At 42.9% G+C, this 26412-nt stretch overlaps 1 protein-coding gene across 4 annotated transcripts in view; it reads left to right on the top strand.

Moving 5' to 3' along the window:
* The window catches only part of LOC125882878 (uncharacterized), a 93233-nt gene that overhangs the window by 29536 nt on the left and 37285 nt on the right, over window positions 1-26412 (top strand). For all 4 annotated transcript variants that reach the window (XR_007448419.1, XR_007448418.1, XM_049566825.1 and 1 more), the window contains exons 7-9: window positions 7240-7440; window positions 11816-11892; window positions 15715-15817. Coding sequence is in view for 2 of the 4 variants with exons in the window: in XM_049566825.1 (XP_049422782.1) it covers window positions 7240-7440; window positions 11816-11892; window positions 15715-15817 (381 nt within the window). In the remaining 2 variants the exon portion in view is untranslated. The remainder of the gene's footprint in view (window positions 1-7239; window positions 7441-11815; window positions 11893-15714; window positions 15818-26412) is intronic.

Below are 26412 nucleotides of genomic sequence, written 5' to 3'. Positions count from 1 at the left end.
ACCTCACAGAGCTGCTAACATTTTGTTTGTTTTGTCTATAAAATGTCATAAAATGGTGAATATTTCCCACATTTTCAAAGAAGTAACATCTTCATATGGTTTGTTTTGTCCAACCAAATGATGGGATTTGATAAGTGGCTTAAATGTGAATCAGTTATCAGAACTGTTGGTGGTTAATGTTGGAGCTTCTATCATGTCATGCACAGAATTATGCTCAGCCTGTATAGGCTTACCAGGGTTTTCCATAAGCACTAGCTTTCAGCTGAGCAGCTGGACATTAAAACATTTCCAGCTGTTTACTTTCTTGCTGTTTAAAGTCATGTCCTCTTCACTTTTTAATCTTGGCTACTTTTAACTAATGTTTTATCTTTTAACTGGACGAAGGATTCTAAACAGTGGACATCTGGATCATAAGTTATCAGAGAAACAAACTGAGTTAAAGTTAGCGGCAGCTCAGCTTGCAGCCCTCCTCGATCCCCTCCAGTGTCATCTGCAGAGTGTGGGAGAGACAGATTGAAACTGACAACATGAAACTGCTTTATTCAATGTTTTCATTGGTTTTAATTACTGGGTCTGGTTGTGTTAGAGAGGAAGAGACCTCTGCGCATAATGCAGCTCATAGTTAAAAGGAGTTTAAGCCTAAAACATGCTAAGCACCTAGAAACAATCTGAGCTAATGTTAGCAGCCCCTTGTGACTTCTGGCCACCGAAGCGTGTTGGAGATTTTTATCATGAAACTGCTTTATTCAGTCTGTTTGTCTGTTTTCTGCCTCAGTTTGGAGGAGGAGACCTCTGTGGATATACAGATATGCTCTGAGGATATGCACATGTTCATATTTCAGCTTTAAACCTGAACATCAGACTTCATTATTAGATTAACGTCACGTCTTGATCTTGTGTGAATATATTTTACATATTTCGCTTGAGCCCATTATATTTAAATTTGGAGCGTTAGCTGCTAAATTCTTTGTAGCTCCTCTTTCAGTATATTCTGACAAAGGGAGAAAATCCATAATTATGTGATTGGATGTTATAACTGCCAGGTTTGTGTTCTTCTTAATATGTTGGTGTTTGTTGTTGTTTGCGTCTCTCTGTGGCTCCTCGTAATGTCTCAATTAGACATGCTCTCCTTCCTCTGCGACTTCTGCCTTGTTACAGGCAGGGATGGGCTTATCTGAGCGCTCACTGTGTCAGGTCTTTGTGTCAGCCCATGTTGGCCAACAAAAGCAGAGTAAATGCGATGTGTGTGTGCATGCCTGTGATAGATACCATGCGTAAGTGTGTGTGTGTGTGTGTCCTGGAGGTGGTTCACTGAGCTGCTGAGAGAGACATTAGCCAATGAAGACTTCCTCCACCACCCTCATACTCCGCTAATCCCTGACAAGGTGTTTAACCTGCTTGCTTGACCCCGAACCTCCATCTGACCCCGACGACCTTTGCCCCGAGGTTGTGGAAGGATCAGGGCGATCGCTGCCATAGCAACCACAGTGTGATAAAATCAACTCAGGGCTCGAGCCAAATGTGAGCTAATGCTGCAGACTGATTTTTATCAGAGACTGACATGAAGCACAATTTACATTTGTATAGACTGAGGCTGATTTAAAGCTCCACTGAGCAGGACTTTTATTGAAACATACAGATACGTTATTGGTCTCAATCACAAAGCTGCAGAACTGAGAGGAATATTTCATCTTTAAATCTATGTGGGGACCAAGGCTGTGTGTGTCCGTGCAAAAAATAAAATTGTTAATTGCAGCTGCTGAAGTGCACACAGAGTAATAATGAATAACAGAGGCTGCAACAAAACATGCAGATAAAACAACACATTGTTTCTAGAAATGTTTCTTCTTCACTTGCTGACGGAACAATTAAACCCCATTGTGAAACAGATTTTAGGAAAATGTACCCAAACACAATATACATAAATTATTTCTTCAAATAATGAGACTTAAGTCACCAAAAGGGACTCGAGGACAGTCGGACTCAGTCTGAAACAGACAAGTTGATAAGGCCTGATCCAAAATAATCCAAACGAAAGAGAAAGCAGCAACATAATGTTTCGCTAATTTATAAGCAGTTATGGTCGAGACGAGCAGCAGTAAATTATACGCTACTGTGCAGTTTACAGTTTGTGACCTGCACAATCAGAGTCCACCCAGATCGCTCTGTTTTGGAAAACTTTGGACAGATAAAGCAGTTCAGGGGACATTTTTTTGTATTTGGGAGCTGTTCAAATGTGAAACATGTGGTAGATTCTGTTGTTTACAAACCAAAGAAATGAGAGATTATTTTTGTTTAGTTTTTACTGAATATTTGAAGGCAACCTATTAAACTATGTCACTTATTTTGTTCCAATTCTGTGTTCATAAATTAACAATATATATATTTATTTTTTACTAATTTGTCTTATCGTCAAGAATATTGTTATTGCAAAAACACCCTGAGATATTGTGATTTAATTTTAGGGCCTTATCGCCCATACCTCCAGCACAAATTCTGAGTCACATTAACCAGCCTTAAACTAAATGACTTAACAACCGCTTTCAGTGTCACAGACAAATGTCCAGTGTTGGAATAAACTTGTCTTTTTCTCGTCTTAACGTTCTGACAGAAACATGTTTAATATTATTCTAAGTTTTTAGTCTTGGCTCATGCAAATACTTAAGTTTAATAACATGAACACTGTCGACAAATAGCTGCGCTCTATTCAGCATTGAACATGAGGGGACAGCGTGAAGGTGCAAGACTGTGAACTAGTCTTGGCTCTCTTGTACTGTGGAAGAGGAGGAGAAACTGGTGGAGTTGTGGAGTGAACAAGAGTCGATGTGTCTGATCTAGCAGCTCTTATTTTAGTGAGGGAAATTTTCATGAAACGGTTTGCTTCTTAATCCCACAGTCATCTCCCACTAAAATAGTGCGGCTAACCAAAGGAGGCTGGCGGCGAGTTCAGGCAACAAAATCTAAAATGCAGTGCTTGTATGCAAATCCAGTTTATTATTATGTGTTATACTGATGCGGAATTGACAAGAAAACTGTCGACATATGATGCCTTTTTTCATGTGTGTCTAAAGTTATGTGTTTCGGGAGATAGAAGGATTTGTTTATATGTCATATTTCTAAAAGGGAGTTTGGTGTTATGTTTTCCACCAGGAGGAGGATGGCAAATAATCTAAAAAAAAGTGACCCTGCAAGATCCCCAGGCTTTACAAAACCTTATAGCGTGTGACCAAAAACTCACATAGTGCATTTGACTTTTGATGATTTGAATATGGGGACTTGTAGGACTTGATTTGGTGAACATAGCCATCCCGTGTGAGGTCTGTTGATGTTGCCCTGTATAAACTCTAGGTATATTTATTTTAGAAGATGTCAAACTGTTAATCTGTCTTCAAATCTCATCTTGATAAAGTATAAATCATTTGAATTTTGAAGCCTATCCGTGCTCTTCTGTCTTTGTCACTCTGAGTGGGTGGTAACCAGCGTGTCCAACACCTTAATCACAAGATTAGTCATTTGTTATCTGTCACTGTGTTTGCCAAGTGTCTTTCAATCTTGCAGCTACTTTTGGCAAATGATGGACTAATACCCGGCCTAACTGAAAGTGTGTCCTGCTACATTGTGTTACACCCACAGTTATCCCTGGGATTTCCTCTCAACGACTCCTTAATTTATCAGCTCTGGCAACAGTTCCTTTTTTCTCACCTGAGGGATTACTTTACCAAACGTCAGCACACCTACAGAGGTGTGTGACTTCCCAACTGAAAACACTTAACAAGAGTGTGTGTGTGTGTGTGTGTGTGTGTGTGTACACATTGCGTAATACAATCAAGACAAACTGACAACTTTCTGTCTGTGAAAGTTAGTCAATGTAAAGGTCTTTCTACAGCTTTTTGGGATGTTGCTGGGAAAGTTAAGAGTGTGTGTGTGTGTGTGTGTGTGTGTGTGTGTATGTAGCGGGGTACCTGCAGCAGAGCGTGTTGTGTGAAATCCCCTCAGAGGGGAATGGCAGCTCCACACCCAGCCAGCATGGGCCGGGGATTTGCATGGGCAACGGGCCACACTGTCACTGATCCGCTTTTAATTGGGTGTGACGATGAGAACTTTGGAGCCTGTGGGGGGAGGTGGGGGCTGGTGGTGTGAGTTGTCCTAGGGGGGGAGGGTTTGGGGTTATGTAGAGAGAAGTCAGTGTCATTTACAGTAATTTTATAATCCAGTTCAACAAGTCATTCCAACTAATCATTAGGAGTTATTATTTTCAAAGGTCAACGGTTGTAAATTTAATCCAGAACGTCTATAAATGTGTTTTTGATTCTCTCATTACATGAAGGGAATTATACAGTTTTAATCTTCTAAACATGTTTATATTTTGACAAAAGTGCTCTGTTTTTCTTCACCTTTAACCATGACTCTAGTGATGGCAGTGTCATGTTGTCATTTGGTTGTTGGTCCACTTCTTTGGTCCATAATGAAATATCTCAGCAACCTTTTGATGGATTGCCATGAGAATTTGTTCAAAGATTCGTGGTACTCAGAGGATGGATCCAACTGAGTTTGATGACCCTCTGACTTTTCCTGTGTATGGCTGACAGTTGACTAAAGTTGGTGCGCATACTCATGGTACCCAGAAGATGAATTGCAATAACTTCATTGATCTCTTTTAGATTTTAGATAGTTTTTTCTTATGTTTATGTTCCCTAAAATGTCTGACCTTGACTATACTGACTTGTGCCTGAGCAAAGTTTGTCAATAGAGAGGTGTTTTCACATTACCCTACTGAAGAGTGTGATGTTTGTGCTGTTCTTAAAATCTAAGATCACTGTACAAGGGGCAAGCTAGATTAGGTACAACACTAGAGCTGGGTATTATTTAAAATATTATGATACCAGTACCCTCAAAGTGATACAGGTTGATACCAATAAAGTACTTTGTTTGATTACTACATGAATGGTGTGTAGTATTAGCCTGGAAATCCAGACCCAAATCTAGAAAGATTTAGGGTCTGGCTATGAGTAATGCAAATGGCCCAACTCGAGGGGCGGCACCAAGCATGCATTTCAAAATATCACTGCACGCAATTGGATAACACTACGACCAATCAGAACAATACACAAGGTGACGTATCCAGAGCTTAGCTACCAGCGGAGCTAACTGGTAGATTAGACTCTTGCCGTATCCAGTCGGCAAAACAGCAAAAACGTCCTTCTTGCAAAGGAAAGACTCGAGCGCCGTCTTCTGTTCCTCTTTTAGAGAAAAAGCCAAGTCTAACTCGTTCATTGTAGCGGCCAAAGCCATTTCAAACAACTGGTGTTCATCTGTAGCCATCTTGCAGTGTTTACTGACTGATTCCGGACTTCGTTGTCGCAGCGCTGTCGTCATCTGTTTAGCTTGCCTCTGGCCCGCCTATATCAGATACACCGATGTGATTGGTGCAGCTCGGTTTCAAGGGCATGGGTAATGAGCATCATTACTGATTGCCAGAGTGACTCGCTGTGCAAATTCAAGTTGTGCTCTCGCGAGAACTCTTGATTTCCAGGGTAGTGTAGTATAACCATTCTTTCAAATGTTCTGGCGGCACTTTGGCACGCTGAACTGCCAGCTCCGTCAAGTACACTGCAGTCGACATCACCATACCACAGATTGTTTGGGTTGTAACATTAGATGCTGCCGCTGGAGTGTGAGCTCCGTGCCAGAGACAGAGCCCACCCAGCCACGACGGGAGCGTATCTATGTTCCCAGGGTTCTATGTTTCCCGGGTTCTATGTTCACCACTTAACCCTGCAAAAAAGGTTCTTTGTTCCCCGCTTACACAAAAAAGGTTCTATGTTTCCCGGGTTCTATGTTGCCCGCTCAACCAAGCGGGATGACCCCGCCACGACCACACAGTGACAGGGCTAAGTGTTAGCATCACACAGTTAACATTACCTAACGGTTATTAAGAGATTTAACAGCAGAGTTGAGTCGCTCCGTTGTCAGTGTGAGTTTGTTGAGGCAGTTTAACGGCTTGGTGTTGGATGTTAGCTGCTGCTGCAGAGTTAGCTCGTGCTAACAGGGCAGATGTTGAACTCACTGCTGCTGCGAGGAGAATGGCTCTGGAGATGGCAGAAACAAAAAGGCCAGGACGGTCTGCAATCAGACACCCGGCGCGAAAAGGATCACCTGTAGGTATCATTTGACTGGAGATGTTTCTAAAACGTCTACACTGATGCTCAAACATAGATGGCTGAGTCTCTCTGATGTTTCCTCTAATGCTAACACTAGCCAGCGGTGGTGAGTGGTCAGTGGTGCAAAGGCTAGATCCATAATTTCCTAAAGAAGGAGAATGAGTAGATCTACTGCCAGCCCCCTTTCATTTTTTTGAATGTGTTTTTTGTGTGTGTAGCAAAACCATGTTAGACAAAATTTTAATAATAGCAGAGTATTTTTTACATACTTTAAAACATTGGCTCCCAACGGGAGGGTCACGGGTCCATTTTGAATGCACCGCAAATGAATCGCAAACTTATCAAGTCTGTAAAAAACACACTTTATTTTGAAGTACAGTAAATATCTGGAGCAGAGCTTTCATTTTGAAGTGCAGCTTCCTGCTGTAGTTCGAGTGAGTAATGGACAGAGACAGCAAACTGGCTCGACGACATGACCAAATGCAAAGATGATGCTGAATGTGTCCACTGTGTGGACCCTGAATTAATGCCTTAGGAGAAATCTGGACCCTGTGGCTGGACCAGTTGGGAGCCACTGGTTTAAAACGTGTCTGGAAGGAGCCTTTTACTTTTTATTTATTTGCTGAAATGAGTTTCCGCTATAGAATAGCTGGGCTCAAAGTAGAAGAAGAAGCCAGTTGAGGTGGTTTGGGCATTCAATCAGGATGCCACCAGGGCGTCTTCCTTTGGAGGATTTTCAGGCACATCCAACTGGTAGGAGACCCTGGGGTAGACCCAAAACACACTGGGGAGATTATATAACTCATCTGGCCTGGGAACACCTCAGGATCCCCTGGAGGAGCTGGAAAAAGTTGCTGGGGAGAGATAGGTCTGGAATACCTTGCTTAGTCTGCTACCATGGTTAAACAGATGGATTTTATTTCTGAATATAAGATGTAGGTATTTGTCTGCTTATTGTTAGCAGATTTACCGAGGCTAAAGCAAACCTGTTTGACAGAAGCTGTATCATTATTTGTTGTGTGCTGCAGCACCACAGGATATTTTCTAGTCTTCCAGACTTTGCTGTCTCCCCCTGCAGAGCTGTCTCCAGGCCTGGCAGCGTTGACAGTGGGCTGTGACTCTGGGAATCTGGGCTCCCTGTCCCGCGTCCAACTGCTCCTCCTGGATCGACTGGAGCCAGACACCGTGCCGAGTCCCTTCGATCAGGACGAGGAGCTCTCACCAGAGCAGGACTGGTCTGATCTGAGGATGCCATATGATGCAGGCTCAACTGCAGCAGGTACAGCTTTTCATGAGAGAGATGCATAAACAAATTTCAAGGAGTATATAATAATGTATGAATGAAAGTGTCTTTTCCCTGAAACATGATAAATGATTAAAGCAACAAATTCACCTGAAACACAATGAAAGAAACATGAACAAACATGATGAAAATGTACTTCTTCTAGCAGAATAAATATCCATTTCCTCAGTAAAACAAAGTGTTTGCTGCCAAGTTTAACAACTTACAATAAAATGAGAGGAAGAGATGCTCATGGTCAAGTGAAGAAAAGCATCGTATGCTTTCAACATTCAAACTTGGCTCCTCCTTTCTACTATGCTTACTCTGTCCGCACCTACCTGTCTAACAGGAAACATCTCCATCCTCTCCTTCAGCGCCCACCAATGAAAGTGAAAGTCAGTTCCAGATTCACTCTTGTTTTGAAATGAGCTTTGTCCCCTTGGCATTTCGCCTCACTATGCTTACATTATTTATGTGGTGTTTCCATATTTTCCCTAGTTTCCTCTTGAATGCATGCTGCTACTACCTAGTCACTATAAGGGATGGGCATTTTAAGTAATTACCATATTCAAGTACCTGCATTTAATCATTATTGAGTACTTGCAAAAAAAAAAAAAAAATCTAATGTCAAAGTGGGACTGTAAATTGGCTAAAAACAGAAAGCAAGTGCAATTTGATATTGGTTTATTGAACAACTAGGCTTCCATTAGTTCATTAAACTATGCCTTGCTAGCATGAGCTAATACAGCAGCAGCTAACATCCGGCACCAAGCCATTAAAAGCTCACACTGACACCAAAACAACTTGACTGTGCTGTTGAACCCATAAATAATCGGTACGGAACATTAGCTGTGTGATGCTAACAGTTAGCCTTGTGACTGTAGGTGAGTGTGTGCAGGCAGACTCTCACTAGCCTTTTTTAGATATAATAGGAATTGTGCAAATTTGCAGGAAAGCCCAATCAGTCTTTCTTCAGCATTGGCAGTATAAAAACAAAATCAGGGAGTGCAGCAAAATGCCGCCTGCCTACTTTTGTTTATACAGAATGCGCCTTTTTCGGGGAAATGGGGGGCGTGAGCAAGTAACAAAACGTGTAGCTCAGCGTGTGACGTGGGAGGGAAGCCGCGGCTGGTCAGTCCTTCACCGTCCCCATCATCTGACGGTTAATGGCCTCTTCATTTGCGAGGGCAAGGAGGGCGCCCAATTCCTTGTCTCCCCAGTTGCTCATCTTTACAGTGTCTGTCAGGTTTGTGTTTCCCTCTTGCTACTAGCCGCTCGCTAATTCCTGCTATCAGCTGCTTCCAGTTTATCCACCGCCAGTGGGTCGCACGTGTGGTGTCATCAACAGCTCCTCCCACAAGTCATCAAGAGCCCCTCCCGAAGGCCGCCTCAGTCTGTTTAAACTAAAAGGGTTCCACCAATATGTCTACCCTACGAGGAGGAAAATTGGGCGCCTCGGATCAACTCGCCAATCTGGCTCTGTGTGTCTAAACGCTCACAGCTTACCGGCAAAACGGCCCAACATTCATGGAAAATCTGGCAGTGTAAAAGGGGCTTCTGTCTGTCTCAGGCATGGAGCTCACACTCCTGCAGCAGCAGTCTCATGATGAACAGAGAGAGAGTAACAGCTGGAAATGGTGGCCTTTAGTGAAGCAATACACTGCACGCAGCTCTACAGTGAAATAAGATTTTTATCCATTTTAAAAAGTTAAAAAAATAAAATAGAAAAACCATGTTAACACGTGGGAAGATAACTCGATTGCAATCGAGGACTCCCTATTTGCGTGGTTTTTATAAAGTCCCAACCTCACCTGTGAGCTGTACTCATGAATGTCCTGAACGCAGCAAAATAATAACAACATAAATATATGCAGGCAGCAGGCAGAGTCTCTGCAGAGAAATACACCACCACACGTTTAGAGTGGGTCATAGGTGATGACTGAGAGGGGTTATTTCTGTATACGTTTTACAGGAAAGTCCTGCATAGTGTGCCTTTGATGCCAGGATTAATCATAATCCAGTAAAAACATCCTGACACCCTCGATACAATCAGCTTGTTAATGCCAGGAGCCAAAAGAGGAAGTTAACACTCTAAAGACAAATTTTGAGGCAATGTCGTGTTTCCTTTCTGACTGTTGAAACTTCTTTAGTCAGTCAACAAGTATCCAAAGTATCTGTGATTTATTAGTGATCATGTGAAATCATGGCTTGTGATTTGTTTGTAAGTGTATTTATGAATTTAATTGTGACTGACAGGCAATCTCAGTTGACTGAGCATAAACCTCCTGCTCTGACAAATCTTTCCGACAGTTTGAATGAGATCGTTTGATAAGCAAAAACCGTCACTTTAATAACAGGGAGCAGTCAGACAGGTGTGTCCGTGTGTGTGTGCGGGAAAAACACAACACTGTAGGTGTGTTTTCTCCGTCCGCGGCCGGCCTTGAGAGTAAGCGATGCTTTTATGGTGCTGAGCGGCTTCTCTTTTAACGAGCAGTGATACCGCCTCTCATCTGCTCCCAGGCATGCCGCAGCGAGCTCTTAACTGCTTTTCCCCGAAGGTGTAGCAGCTAAGAGGAAAGGTTTATAGGGATATCAGGATGTGCCATATTAATAAAGATCAAACCGCTAGAGTGGATCATTAACTGGGAAAGTCCGACTAAGATAGCAGGAGACACTCGGGACCGTGCAGTGCATACATAACAATGGATAAGAAACTGAGACGAGTGTGTGCAGAAAACTCATTCAGTCTCGCGCCTGTTGTTTATAGTCTGATAACATGTCGCGGAGTGTGATAAGGACTGTAGATGTTTAAAGTTTACAAAGGAAAATCTTTCCGAAGGCTCTTCAGCTTCCTGATTAAAACAGGCGCTGATTGAATACGCCGCCTGCAAACTGTGATTGGTGTATCAGTCACTCACCATGCGTCACACTGAATTTGTGAAGAAAATTTTGGGGTGTGCATTTCACAACAGCAAAACTAATTTAAATCATCCTTATACAAACTCACACAACTTCTACAGTATAATCCAAGTCACATTTATTAACTATTGAAACAATTCCACATGTAGATAGTGTAACCAGGGCATGTCCAGGGATGCTGCTTGGCCGTGCATCAGTGTTTGAACTGTCTTAAAGCGTGAAGTTTGGGACCCCCAGTGGCTCAGTGGTCCCATGTGTCCTTGCAGCAGCCATGGGTCGATTCCAGCCTGAGGCCCTTTGCATGTCATTCCCTCTCTCGCTCTCCCCATTTACTCCTAAATACTCTGCTATCAAATAAAGGCAAAAGATAATGTTGAAGAACAATCATAAAGTTTTAGTGAAAATGCATGTGTTTGGGATGTGCCGAGCCAAGCGTACGACTGGATTAATGAGACTTGGATTTTACTGAACAGATGTTTCGATGTAGCTTTACTGTTGTTAGACACTTTCCCCTTTTGCTTCAGTTCATAAATAATGCTCGTCTTATTTGGATTCTCCGTTGTCGAGTAATTGTTGTACACATGGTCATTTTACTGCTGAAGTTTTCTTTTAACGTGTGATATCACAGTCTGTTCGGTGTTGGGTGAAGGCCAAGTGTGTCACTGTGCTTCAGATTAAGTGCCTGTCAGACGGCTGAGCTGCATCTAAAACGCGCTCTCCATACCTTTCCAACATAGGACGATGTTGTCGGACACTCTGGGCAAATTAAGTTTTCATTTGCATCACTTTCTACTGAATAAATAATGCACATGAAAGCTGTTAACTGCATGGTCTGTGGATTATTGAAAGAAAGAAGGACACAAAAAGAGGTGTTGCTGTTGTGTTGGCATGGCTGCATAAATCTCAGAGGCAGATATCTCAAAATCTGAACAGACAAAAAAAAATCTATCTGCAGATTTCACCTGAGGTGAGTGAGGAGATGTTTTTGTAATGTTGGATGAATCAGCAAAAGATGTGATATGAAGATATGATAACCACAGTGGTCTTGTTTTTAGTATCCATGCATCTGTGCCACTGATGTTTACAACAAGAGAAAATCTGTCTGAGTTTGCTGGAAGCTTGTCTTTCCTCTCCCTGTGTCTCCAGAACAATGTTTGCACCTGGCACGCTTCTGTAGACAGGTGCTCCTCCAGGTTTTGTTGCTCTATTTTTTGCCATTATTTGCTCAAAGGTTAAGAGCCATAATTGGAACTAATACACTACATTACTCATATCTGTGCACACACACTCAAGTACAAAAGAGAAGTGCGTGTAAGTGTGCGCCGGAGGCTAACACTTATGTACACACATGCACAGGCACACACGTCTGCCTGCCTGCCTGCACCGCCACTGCAAACACACAATTGCTTCCTCTGCTTTCAGCCTGACGCTGTGTCCTGTGTGGTTTTGTCAGGTGTTCTGAGGCCCCTCACAGCTGGCAGCATCTCTGAAAGGTGCGACTCCGCAGGGAAAGTCCAGGAGAACAAATCGGTGAGTGCCGCTACCTCTTGTGAACCCGCTTTTCACTTTCTACCCCCCTCCTCCGTTCATCTATCAGATTTCCTCCAAAGGCAGGACCGTGCCTTGTCGTGAGCAAACACTAGACCTACAAGAATCAGCTCCTATCAGACAATAACCCCGAACCTGGCGCACACAGTCACCCTCCCACACAAAGACCCCCTTTTTACAAACTTGAACTGGCATGCATTTATAACTGTCATTCCAGCAAGACGAGCCAAATTGTTGTTGATAATTGAGACACAATAAAACAGAGGGCACGCGGCGTGCAGCAGGTGTGTGGTTAATCAGTCACGGTGGCAGGAGGGGGGGGGGGGGGGGGCTGACTGTACAGGAGCAGGCAGGCTTTTACACCAGCTCATTGCTCTATCGCAGGGGGGTACGCTCGGCTAAACGCCCAGCGTGGTGGGATTCTTTCAGAGGATGCACCACCACTAGGATCAGACAGGGGTTGAGGGGTGAGGGGTCAGGGGGGCGTAAACAGGGCTTGTGCACGCTGGGCTGCAGTGGAATGGATGCAGGTGCTCCACGTGATCTACGATTAATCTCCCCTTTATGACGAATGAGAGAGGGCCCCTGAAAAGCATGAATGAGACTCATAAGCCCCCTGCAATTATGCCAAACCACAATGACGAGCTGAAGTGCTCAGAGCAGGATTCATGCGACCATTTGCATAATGCACCTCACTGAACCAAGTATCCACACGCTGGATTATTTATAAAGAGGAGACGCTGATAAAGCAGTGGTATGTTTGGAGCTGAGAAGAGGGGAAAGCTGCAGGTTCTGTGTTAGGAATATTTTTAATTACTGTAAACTCCCATTTGGAAGTTTGTTTATAGTGATACCTTTAATGTTCTCTGACAGAGGAACTCAGGGGTTTTAAAGGAATAGTTTGACATGCAGGGAAATATACTTGGTTGTTTTCTTGCAGAGTCAGATGAGAATATTAATATCTGTCCAATCTGTTCCTGGAGTCTTATCATTATTGTGAGGTTGCCAGGTAAGACTCCAGGAAATCACAGTTGAAATACATGGGGCACAGGCGTGAATCATTATGTTTGGCGCCACACACTTGCAGCAGAGCACATCCATTATAATCAACTAAACCGCTACACTGACCATGAAAGCCAAGCGTGACCTTGACTCAGTGCAGTTTTTACGCTACTAGTTCATTTTTTATGTTTTTTTTTTTGTCTCTCCACACGCCTCCGTGGCCCTCTAACGGGTAAAAGCTACAAACTTCAGTTTATGTAGAAATGAATAGATACACACTCATTGTACCAGAGTCAATGCAGTGCAGTAGAGCAACCTTGAGGGTCAGTGCATCCTCTAGTTAAAATGACCCCGTTAATAGTTCAGCACCAGTTAATAGAGCCGATACACTTTCAAACCCCGCGTACACAACTGCATTATCACTCTACAAAACGTATTACACCAACAGTGAAGCTGGCAGCAACCACACGCTGCAAAGTTGGAGTATGTGTAGCAGTTAAAAAAACCTAACACCCCCCAGCCACCTCCCTCCAGTCTTTATGCCAAGCTAAGCTAACTAGCTGCTGGTGGTCACTTTAATATCCAGTGTACAGAAATAAGATAAATGTCAAATTATTCCTTTCATTATTTTAACTTTGTCTTATCGAAGTCACTTTTTTCTTCAGGTTTCCATAGCAACTGGCTCTCATTGCAGTACCCTTGAGCATTAGAGCTGTGACTCTCTGCCTGGACTGGATCCGGCCTGACCTGACTCACAGGGTACAGGCCAGGTTGTAATTTGTTAGCATTGTCAACGGGCTTAAATTGGGATGGGTTCTTGACATTTTCCCAGTGTTAGTGTCCTATTTCTATTGATAATGAACGGTAAAGTTTCACTCTTACTGCGCCTGGTGCGCTGACGCTTCGAGAGTATGGTTGTGGCCCTCTTAACCCTTCCAACAGCGACCCCTAATTTTAGAAATGTTCCAATTTGTGCCAGCGTGCACTCTGGCACTCGGAGTGGCTATTCACAAACCTGCCCCATGTCAGAAATATCACAAATACCTGTTACCACACTATATAACCTTTATTTATTCTCGAGAGACATTGAGGTTACCCTCATTTTCAATGCCGTCAAGTTGACAAGCCATTAAAATATTGACAGTGATTACACACAACAATATACATTTAACAAGAAAGACAGCCATCTGAAACAATTGTAATTAGAAACACAGTTATCTATGATTAAGGTCCTAAACTCTGTGAGTGAAGGGAGTGTGTCTAATTTCAGGATGTGTTGTAGTGTGTTCCAAGAGCTAGGAGCATCATAACAAAAGGCAGTCTTACCAATACTTGTACAGACTCGAGGAACTTTGAGTAGCAGCAATAAAGCTGAACGGGTCATGTAAGTGCCTGAGTTCCACTCCAACAAATTTGCATTATACAGTGGTAATTTGCCTAGAAAGGCCTTAAAAATATATAAAAGCCAGTGCCTCTTCAATTATTACTCTTCTTAAGAGCACTGGGAAACAAGATTTGTTTCTGTACAGAAAGCCAATTTTTTTGTCGCAACTTTAAAATAAGTTCATTAATATGATATTTGAATGAGAAATCCTCATCTAGCCAGAGGCCAAGATATTTGTACTCTGTGACTCTCTCGATTTCTGAGCCAGTTTTGGTGTATAAATGTACACTATTGAAATCAATGTTTTTGGCTCGGGTAAACAACGTATTTTGTCTTATTTGCATTAAGAAGTAGTTTGTTTGATTAGAGATTCTTGAAAAGAATTAAAAGCTGAACAGAATCCACAGTACAATATAAAATTGTGTCATCTGCATAAAAATGGGCATGACAACCAGTTAAAGAAGGAAGAATATCATTAATATAGACAGTAAAAAGCAATGGACCCAAAACAGACCCTTGAGGTACGCCTCTACTAACTGACAAAAAATCAGATTTTGTATGGCCAAGCTTGACACATTGACGCCTGTCAGTCAAGTAGCTCTGAAACCATGCACATGCATTTTCATCCAACCCCACTGCATCTAATTTTCTCAAGAGCAAGTGATGATTGACTGTATCAAATGCTTTAGACAGATCTATTAAAAGAGCAGCGCAGTGATATTTTCTGTCTAATGCCGATATGATGTCATTTGTCACCAGTGTGATTGCAGAAATTGTGCTATGGTTGGCCCTGAAACCAGACTGATAAGGATTTAAAAGTGAGTAGTCTGACATAAAAAGCTTAAGTTGAGAGCTGACCAAGGATTCCTTTACTTTTGCCAGACAGGGTAGTTTGGAAATAGGGCGATAGTTGTTTAAGTTATCTCTAGCTCCACCTTTGTGTAAGGGGACTACATGCGCAGATTTCCATTGTATTGGAAATTTTCCACTTGAGATGGATAGATTAAAAATGTTTGTTAGTTGCTGCTGAAACGACTTGTTGAATGTTTAAATAAATAAATTATATATATATATATATATATATATATATAATTTAAAGTGAAAATTCAAGTTTTTATTTGAGCTGCTGCCATGGTTCAGACTCTGGCCGGACTTAGACGTAAACGCTGCAAGTTTATGTAGAGTGTAATCAAAGCCCTCATGAGCATCAGCCACCGTTGCTATGGAGAAGTGAATAGGAGCTGTGGCATATAGGGCTAGATTAAATATATATATCATGTATACTTAAAAAAATAGGCCCTCTGGAAGCCAAGACATCCAAAATACTTTCTTGATTTTGCAACTAACAGCAGACCAACTGCATCACATTGTCTTTGAACTGTTATTAAAGATTTATTCTGTGTTCTGCTTCCATGCAGGATGAGTCTGAAGGAGGTTCTGGGTCACCGTCTTCATGGATCATAGACCAGAGTCCATCATACAACATGTTCAGATCAGATTCTCCCTGCGTGTCCAATCACGGTACTGTATCCCTTTAGTCTACCTAAAAAATCATTATTTCTCTTGATCTGCGTGTGCTGCTATCACACATCACCCCCCTGTTAAACTGGCGTGCTCTCTTAAGAGCCTATAACGACAATAGTTAATCAATACAAGAGCCTGTCTTTGCCATTAGCGTCTGATCCGGTAAAAGCCCACTCAGTCCCTGTCAGCTCTGGTTTATGAGGAGCCATTGTCTCCTCACTGTCAGCACTGTGTTTGGCGTTCCCTTGCCTCCGGTACACTTAAGCCCGCTAATCCTTGCTAGGGCCAGCTGGCTCGCGGTATCACCTTCACCTGTGTGGCAGGGTTGTGTACATTCATGAGTGATGGTTCAGAGGCAACGCTTACTGTACCGACCACAAACACTGGAAAACTGGCAGCAGAAGACAGGAAAAAAGGTTCGCTGAGGTTCTGTCACCTCATGGAGATGGAGAGCCACCCCTGAGCTGTTAGCTGGCTCCTTTTACTCCCATCTTCATCTGATCACATCTGTCAGACTCTGATCATGCTCTGTTTTTTTTTCTTGCTGGAAACTCACACAGCCAGTATCAGCCATTGTTCTACAACACTTATGATCCATGGTATGCCGTGTTCCTAGAGGATGTTGCAAATGCATCATGGTATAAGAGATTGATATGTCTGAGGGCTGAGCTGTAGCTAACCGTTCAGACCAATCGTGACATACTGTATGTGACATGTCTTCCTAATCCAACATGGCTGATATCAGGTGCCAAGACTGTAAAGTTTGATTATTTTCTCACTCAGTGTTTGTGGTGTTTTTGATGAAATACATCAGGAGTGGAGGAGGGTGGAGCTATAGATCAGGCTGGGCTGTGGCAATCAATCTATCTGAATTTTTGACATCAGTTTTTTCAAAACTTGTTATAATCAGCCTGAAAGTGCTTCTCAGTTGTTAAGCACCATCTGAAACACTCTCCCTCCACTCTTTGTAGACCTCAGAATTTGGGAAATGTATCCATTGATTTTTGTGAATGTTCAAAACTAACAAGCAGTCACTTTATGCAGCGATTGATCCAGTGTGTGGAGGAGATAAGACAGCAGGCAGGATTTGAAACCTTCTCTCAAACTCTCTTTTTTGTTCTTCACTCTGCTTCTTATGACACTTTTCTTGGCTACCACCCAGTGCAACACCTTGAATTCCTTTGAGAAAAGACTCTCTAAAAGTATGTTTCCAGTTATCTCTATTTATCTTGCCCATCTCTGACCACAGGCTTCTCTCCCCACCTATAACAATAACCAATTTTATGTCATCAGGCTTATCTCGGCTCGGGCTAGAAAATAGGGGTTGTGGAGTAGCGATGTTCCTAACTGCAAATTTTCTCCACATTTAAACAAAAGTTTGAACTTCAACTCATCCACTCGTGTATATACACTGAACAAAAATATAAACGCAACACTTTTGTTTTTGCTCCCATTTTTCATGAGCTGAACTCAAAGATCTAAAACATTTTCTATACACACAAAAGACCATTTCCCTCAAATATTGTTCACAAATCTGTCTAAATCTGTGTTAGTGAGCACTTCTCCTTTGCCGAGATAATCCATCCCACCTCACAGGTGTGGCATATCAAGATGCTGATTAGACAGCATGAATATTGCACAAGTGTGCCTTAGGCTGGCCACAATAAAAGGCCACTCTGAAACGTGCAGTTTTGCTTTACTGAAGGGGTCTGGGGGGGTCAGAAAACCAGTCAGTATCTGGTGTGACTATCATTTGCCTCACGCAGTGCAACACATCTCCTTCCCATAGAGTTGATCAGGTTGTTGATTGTGGCCTGTGGAATGTTGGTCCACTCCTCTTCAATGGCTGTGCGAAGTTGCTGGATATTGGCAGGAACTGGAACACGCTGTCGTATACGCCGATCTAGAGCATCCCAAACATGCTCAATGGGTGACATGTCCGGTGAGTATGCTGGCCATGCAAGAACTGGGATGTTTTCAGCTTCCAGGAATTGTGTACAGATCCTTGCAACATGGGGCCGTGCATTATCATGCTGCAACATGAGGTGACATGACATGACATAACATGAGCATTTGCCCACTCAGGTCGGTTACGATGACAAACTGCAGTCAGGTCGAGACCCCGATGAGGACGATGAGCATGCAGATGAGCTTCCCAGAGACGGGTTCTGACAGTTTGTGCAGAAATTCTTTGGTTATCCAAACCGATTGTTGCAGCAGCTGTCCGGGTGGCTGGTCTCAGACTATCTTGGAGGTGAACATGCTGGATGTGGAGGTCCTGGGCTGGTGTGGTTACATGTGGTCTGCGGTTGTGAGGCTAGTTGGATGTACTGCCAAACTGTCTGAAATGCCTTTGGAGACAGCTTATGGTAGAGAAATGAACATTCAATTCACGGGCAACAGCTCTGGTGGACATTCTTGCAGTCAGCATGCCAATTGCACGCTCCCTCAAAACTTGCCACATCTGTGGCATTGTGCTGTGTGATAAAACTGCACATTTCAGAATGGCCTTTTATTGTGGCCAGCCTAAGGCACACCTGTGCAATATTCATGCTGTCTAATCAGCATCTTGATATGCCACACCTGTGAGGTGGGATGGATTATCTCGGCAAAGGAGAAGTGCTCACTAACACAGATTTAGACAGATTTGTGAATAATATTTGAGGGAAATGGTCTTTTGTGTGTATAGAAAATGTTTCAGCTCATGGAAAATGGGAGCAAAAACAAAAGTGTTGTGTTTATATTTTTGTTCAGTGTAACTATGATAACATTCAGAAAACAGTCAAAATTAAGAAGAATTTAATCTATTAGGTTGCACATTGTCCGGAAAAAAAATTACGTAAATTCTAAGAGCCATTTGAAATTGTAAATCACATTTGCAATAACCAACTTGTATTTTAAATGCTGCTGGAATATGTGTCACTTTGCACCATGCATTTTGAACATTGCACCTTATTGTATGAAACATGACAACAACTCGCTAACTTGATTCAAAATAATGTCAAACCATGCATGTTTTACAAGATGCAATTTTTTCCCACCTCGGTACTTGCGAGAGGAACCAACCAGTGTGTGCTTTTATGTAATTTAAACGTGTACGTCTATTACGTCTATTGTCTACGTCAATAAGATAATGATTTTAATGATAAGTTTAACCAACTAGTATTTCTGGAGCTGACTAGCGATGGTAGCAACATTTAATCAATGAGTTAACCAATAGCACGCATCCCTAGCGTGGAGTTCAAAAGAGGTTTACCAGGTACAGGGGATCCAAGGAAAAGGCAGTCTAAGGAAATGCTGTTGAGTTGCATTATGGGAACTGTAGGATTCTGCATTTTTTAATGTGTGAGCCATAGTGGGGGCTAATGTTGTGTGCGAAAATTCTCGAGTTTGAACGCCAGAATATTTTGTGTTGACTCCCTTCATATATGCAAATAATTCACATCATACATGCGTGAAACTGCTGAATAAACATCCATCAGTACGTCCTCGATGTGATACGTCCCCGGAGGATCTTAATGGTTGCTGAAGTTCCAATTTTTTAACTCTCGCGTATTTCATATCATTAACATCGCGTCCATCGCGCCGCCCAGTGGGAATTTGCACCAAATCGTGTCTTCACGTTGATTTTACATGTAATTTTATCACGATGTCTTGTGTGACCCGTCTCTGCAACAAGGACTGAGTTTTTTTATGATTTAGGAGCTTTTTCATTACAAAGAAAGATTGATTTATCAGCTTGTTAAATGTACACAGTGTGCATCCATTGTCACAGCACACAATGTCTGAAATTCCCTCCAGCTCTAAAATTTTTAGCTCCTTACACATTTTACAACAAGGTTTTCTTCGTTTAACTGCCCCATAAGAATAAGGCAAACTCAACTAATGAAAGAAGATGTCACCCAGAGGATCCTCAGTGATGGCTTGTGTGCTCTGACCTTTAGGAGGCCAAAGGCATGGTCACACTCAGGGGGAGGACGAAGGGGAGGGGGGTCATCAGCAGGGCGTGGAGGGGTCACGCCTGGGGTCGCACAGTCTGTAAAAGATGCCCAGTGTGTGGCATGTCTTTGTGTGGATAGGTGAGATTTGGTTACCCTGGAGGTGTGAGCAGTTCAACTCTTTGAATGGGGCTCCGCAGTAATGGACGAAATGACCCCATTTTGACTCAGTGTCTATGAGACAGTTGAGAAAATGGGCCTGAGACACCATTTGCATCTGGAATAGATGATCACTTCACACGACCAACTGCTGATTTAGATTTAGGGAATATAGGTTGAAAATATAGTGTGTAGAGTAAGAAAAATAATCTGAAGCAGCTCCGAAATGTAACAATCATTTAAGTTATTTATCAAGCAGAATGCATTTGCTTTTCTGTTTATTTTTAACTTCTAAACTGCTCTAAACTTTTTTTTTTAAATCAAATATGAAGGTGCGCTCTTAGTAACATCCCACAGAGGATTATCACCCAACTTTGCAGTTCCCCGCAGCGCCATAGAGCTTTTTTTAGTGTCTTTCAGCTCATTGTTTTGGTTTCCTTATTTGCAGCTTTACTGTTTTGGTTCAGCCTCAGCACTCTTAGGCCCTGTGTCCACATAGCGCCTTTTTCTGAGCGCCAGAAGAAGGCCAGCATCTTTTTTCAATTGTTCCCAATGAGGAGAGAGCGTCTGCAGCCGCATGCTAACCCTTTTTTGTGTGTCCGCTCCGAGCGTATTGAGTTGAAAATCTCTGAACCTCAGCTTAGTTTGGGTGGGAAAAGAAACTCTACGTGCTCAACACCAAATGGCAGACAAAGTTAGCAACTAGCAGGTGAAACTAGCTGCTACAAAGCCAGATATATTTATCTCAGGAGTCAGTAGAGTAATGGTGGACAGAAACATGAGTCCTAGTGAGTCCTAGTGAGTGCTGTATGTGTAAAAGGCAAAGGTCACCAAAACAACTTGTCACTGTTGTGTTTACAGCTTTTGTCAAATGATTTTGTCAAACCAAATGATTGTTGCTTTGATATTGTGGGCTTACACAAACATGTAGTTATGGACAGGGAGCACAAAAAGAGACAAAATTAAAAGGAAGTATCTATACAATCCATCCATTTTCATCCGCTTATCAAGGTCTTAACGAGCAGCACGCTAAGCAAGGTACTCCAGACAATCATCCAGCTCCTCCTCAGGGATCCCGAGACATTCCCAGGCTACATGAGACATATAATCTCCCTGCATGTTCTGGGTCTACCCCTGGTCTCCTACCCGTTGGACATGCCCAGAAAACCTCTAACAGGAGGATCCTGATGAGATGCCCAAACCATCCTAACTGGCCCCTTTCGACACAAAGGAGCAGCGGCTCTACTCTGAGCTCAGTGGCGATTGCTCTAAGACTGCAAGGGAAGCTCGGCTTCCCCTAAAATGTCAAAAAATAAGTGGTCAAATATGTACTGTTGTGTTTACATTTCATTGACTAAATATGCGCTAGAACGCGTTAAACTTTTGTTCAGAATCAGCTACTTATCACAGGTCACTGACGCGACTTTCTTCTCATTCATTCCCGTAGCGTCACAGTGCATTAAACAGTGGAAGCTCAGCGTCCAAAGACTTCAATGGGGAAGCATAGACTGAGTTGTTCTACTGCAGCAAATCTAGACAGTCATTGGATAAATGCTCGGTTTTGTCCCGCCCATCGGACACTCAGCTTCTCTGGGGGTCTATGGAGCAGTGGCCTGGCCTCGGCTGGCCTGGACGCTGGGCTTCTGCATGATGATTGGATGATCTGCCTGAGGCTGAATCCCATTTTGATTGACAGTGAAATGAGCGAATTAGCGATCTTGAAATATAAACCACCACCGGAGCATTTTTCAAGTTTCATTCCATTGTTCTGAGTTGATCTGGAGACTTTTCCAATCCTCTTAGTGACTTTTTCTTTGTTAAAAACGACGAGCGACAAATCTAGCATCTTGTTCTGGTGTTATTGGAGACTGTACTCGTGTTTGGAGACTCTGACTTCTGTCGCTCTGCAGTTACTGTCCCCAATGAGCAGCGGGTGCTGTGAGCCCCTCAACTGTCCCAAAGCACTCACAGGCGGTCACACTAGCCTCGCGCAGCAGCCCCAGAGGGTAGAATTTACGTATAAATAAACGGACACATTTTATGATGTAGGCCGAAAATGAGCTTCCCCTCCTTGAAAGACCAGCAGCCGCCACTGTATGAGCTCCCTCCCAATGTCTGAGCTCGTCAGCCTATCTCTAACGCCCAGTTCAGACCAAAGATTCGCGATGAGACAGAAACTGTTGCAGGGTTGTGAACTGGATGGTTTCAGCTCAACTCAAGCCGGCTGATGGTGTCACCTGCGACTCAGGTTGTCAAGTTGCCAGCAGCTGGTTTTTGTCTGTAAATCCACCACTTCCAAGCAGAAGAGAGAAGATCACGTTATTTCAGAGCCCTACGGTGCAAAGTTTCTCCTCATCTGTGCTGCTGCATCACATCCCCAAGTGTCTATACCAAAGAGTAGCCTGAAAGTCAAAAGCGCTCACAACCCAAAAACAAAATCTTAGTCAACTGAGGGGTCTCCGACTGATGATTCGAATCTCCGACTTCCAAGGGGCAGCCCTACTCCACTACATTCTACATTTCCCATAATGCAACTGAGGACTGGCGTTATAAAATAACTTTTCTTTTGTACTTTCAAACTTTGTAAAGCTTGTCTGGAGCCACAGATTATGCAGTGGTTTCACAGTGTGAACAGTATACCTCATGATGAGCAAACTGATGCTTAAAATGGCCCTTTAATTATTGTTTTCTTTAAATTTATTTAACGATAAGCAGTTTTTCTGATGCCTGAATTTTCCACCTGTGTCTGGATCAATCGACAATGGTTGAGCAATTCAGAGAGTAAAATGAAGCCAGAAATGAGCTGTGATAAGATGCTCCTGCTCCCCAGTGAGGCTCATGTTAAGACCTTTGTCCATCTCTGCTCATCAGGAATTCATAGGTAGAATAATCCCTCCCCTCAAAATTGTTTCATGACTGTCTCCCCGCTGCCCCGGTCACTCTGCGCTCACTCCAGTGTTTAGCATTCAGCTGCTACTAAAGATGTGAGCGTCCAAATGAATGTAGCGATGCACAGGGCCACAAAGAGCACTAATCTGAACTGACCCTGGTGGATTGTTCCGGAAAGCTGAGGAAGCTACGGGACAGATTAGCCTCCAGAAAGACAGAGATGGTGCAAGCAGAGATTAGTCGTGTACTAAGCAAGGATCGTTTCCCCCCCAGAGGACCACACACTGACAGTGTAGCCATGTCACCATTGTCTCTAAGCCACCGACGCTGTGGACTCCTTGGCTATTGTCTCCGAAATCCTCCAGCGTTTCCCCAAAAACCTGGACTCAAGCCCTTTGATTGGCACTTGTCAGAGCTGATAGAGAGGGTGACGTGTTGGGAAAAGCTTCGATAAAGGAGCCCTGAAAGGAAAATCCCCTCCCCATGAATAATAAATTGGCGAGGATTTTCCTTTTTACTCCGCCCCACTCCTATTCTGCCATTCTTTCAGCAGATAGAGGAGTGAAGGCTTTGGGTGGCATCAGTGAATAGCCTCGGCACACTGATTGTCTCCCTGATGCTCATCCCTTTCTCAAACATGCAAAGAAAGAGATACAAGTCCAACCTTCTTGCCTCTGCCTGCTGCGCTGGATGGTAAAGGGCAGGCAGTGTGTGTGTTGGAGAGAGTCGGACGAAGGGTGGGCGGCGAATGCGTGTGTGTGTTTATTGTCTTCGGCGGCCTTTTCGAGATCAGCTAGGGGATTTGACTCGGCCGCTCGCAGCCAAATCCAGCTATCTGCTGTGTTCAGATGCTGTGGTTGGTATGGTAACCTGCTCTGTGTGTTTTAGATGGGCTCTTGTTTCCAGCTTGAACTGACCAGTAATCACTGCTGTGCATTCATGGATTAGGCCATGTTGGAGGTTAGGATAGGAGCATTTCAAAAAGAGGAAACCAAATCCTGAATAATTTTAGTTGTGGTTTCACCCTGCTTTAAAGATTGTACATTATAGAAACTGACTGAACATAAAGATTTTAACCAGCACCTAAATTATTTGTCAGCTTACTGATTAGTTGCAGAAAAATGGTTATCAGCTAATTTTTTACTTGATAAAATGTGCTAAACATTTGATGTAACAAGCTTCTAAAGTGTAAAGATTTCATTGCTTTTCTGTTTAGTATCTCTGCAAAATTAAATTTCAATTCTTTGATCAGACAAACCAAGCAATTTGAAGATGTAACCTTGGTACGGTGGCCCTTAAGCCCCGTTTCCACCAAACACTTTCAGTATGGTGCCTTTGGAACCAACAGTAACCCTTCAGACATGGTACCTAGACCCTAGTGTTTCCACCACAAACAGTGCTCTTAATGTGGGCGGGGTTGTTGTCACTCACTGCTCCGTCCAGCACTCACTGTATTTCCTCCTTTATCAGTCTGCACCTCGTTTATCGTCCACAGAACGAGGCTGCACGCCGACATTTTCAGAACAAAATATAACAGGCTGCAGTGAGAGTCTCTCTCCATGGGATATTTAAATATAGAAAGTTTGTGCATTTAGTACTTCTCAGGCAAGCTCAGGGGTTTAGTGTTGTTGGAGCCCACAGGAACGACGCTCCATGATGCTTATTATTATTATTTTTTCTCCGAGTGAGGATTAGAATATATGCAGTTCACATAACCCGGACGAAATTATATATATTTTTAAATGAGTGAAGATCCACTCATTACTAAAAGTGTATGTCATCTAAGAGAGACAATTAAAACTAAAGTGATGGTCAAAGTTGTCACAGTGAAATTTAAGGTGTGCTGATAGATTCACGTCATCAACTCATGCATTGAGTAACATTACAAGTAAACGTTCCACCTTAAAAGTCGCCGGCAGTCGGCCCAGTGAATGAAGTTATTTTTTCTCAGACTCCAGCTGCTGTGAGAGGCAGCAACACATCCTTTCATTTTATAGTTACAGTTTACTAATAAAGCTCTCCACAGTATGAACAGTGGTTACATGAGCCTCAAAACCAGACACAACTCAGCCCTGAGCAGAGTGACCGTCCGTTACTGACCAATCAGACTGCAGTGTTCACAGCTCCACCTTTTAGTACCAGATCTGTGTGCTAGGTACCCCAGCAGAGGGGGGACCAAACATGGGGACGGTACGGAACAGTTCTATTGGTACCATCCACAACTTCTCACAGTGGAAACAGAAGAAAAAAAAAATGTTCCAAACTGAACTGAACCGTGCTGCTTGATGGAAATGGGGTTAAAGGTGTGTGTGTGTGTTTGAGAGGGAGAAAGAGAAAGTGACAGAGAGAGGGGAAGAGATTGTGGAAGGTGGACTATTGTATGCAATGTCTTGTACTTGTACTTGTACTTGTACTGCAATGTACTTTATTAGCCTAATAACTTACTTGAAACGCTGCTTTGTCATGACAAAAGGCACATCTGCCTCATTTTTGCTGTGGTATCCTGATGCTACTCAGAACCGTGATACTTTCACTGGTATCGTACCGTGGGTCCCAATTTTGGTACCGTGACAACACTAATATCTACACTTGCTGTACATGGTGTATATCTTGAAAAACAATTTTTAAAAAAACACTTACTGATGGATTAATATCAGTCTGTTTGACCTTCATCATGACCTCTGCCGTGTTTTCTTAAGTTGCGGAGGCTTAATGCAGTGCAGCTTAAGAAAACAACGCAGTCTGTGATGGTTTTATAAAGCACAATTCATCGATAAGTTGTAAAATGAAACAGATTTAAAATGAAAGACAAAATGTAGGTTTCATTTAAAAGCTATTTATGATGTGTTTAAGAAAAGTTTTGATTTTTGAAAACTATTATCTTCACATCACATTCATCATGACGTCTCCGTAGATATTTGCTTTATGTTGCATATAAAAAATCACCAGAAATGATGAATTCTACGCTCTAAAGACAAATACATTTCTTGTCCCGTCATCTGTTTTGGTGACATTGAGACTTCAGCGGGACGTGGAGGCTGATGGAAGCGTGTGATTGTGTGCAGTGTGGTGGAAGACGGCCTGTCAAATGAGACATGACTCCATCAATCTGGGCTGCTGACCTCTGTGCGCTCACTGACGGGATAAATGAATCCACCATGTCTGAAAGGCTTGCTGAATCTCGCTGCCTGTCAGCTACTCGACTGGTCAAGCTTTCTCTTACTAATGAATGGAACCATCTCCAAATGTGTCACATTTGAATTATCGCTCATGCGCTAACACAAGTAACACTCCCGTTTGCAAGAGTAGAAGAAGAAAAGAGTCCAAAACTCTAATGGAGACTGTTGCGAAAGATAATCAGAGCCCTCTTTAAGCTCAAGTCTGCACTGATGGAGCTCTTTGTCTCTGCTCTGCTACACCAAGACGTGTATTCTGTGGACTCTATATTCAGAGATAATGGGACTCTTAATTGGCTGGTCAGTGACAAAATGAATGGCTGTTTAGGTTTCAGGGAGAGCGTCTGCCCCTCAGAGAGCCTCCGAAAGGACTGAAGGGAGATGTGACTGTGGCATTTAGGACAACAATGTGATGAGAATTAGTGTTTAT

Source organism: Epinephelus fuscoguttatus, linkage group LG22 (genome assembly GCF_011397635.1).
Source record: "Epinephelus fuscoguttatus linkage group LG22, E.fuscoguttatus.final_Chr_v1".
NCBI classification, from domain to species: Eukaryota; Metazoa; Chordata; class Actinopteri; order Perciformes; family Serranidae; genus Epinephelus; species Epinephelus fuscoguttatus.
The sequence above is the reverse complement of the archived record's forward strand: the minus strand, read 5'-3'. Positions and strand labels throughout refer to the sequence as shown.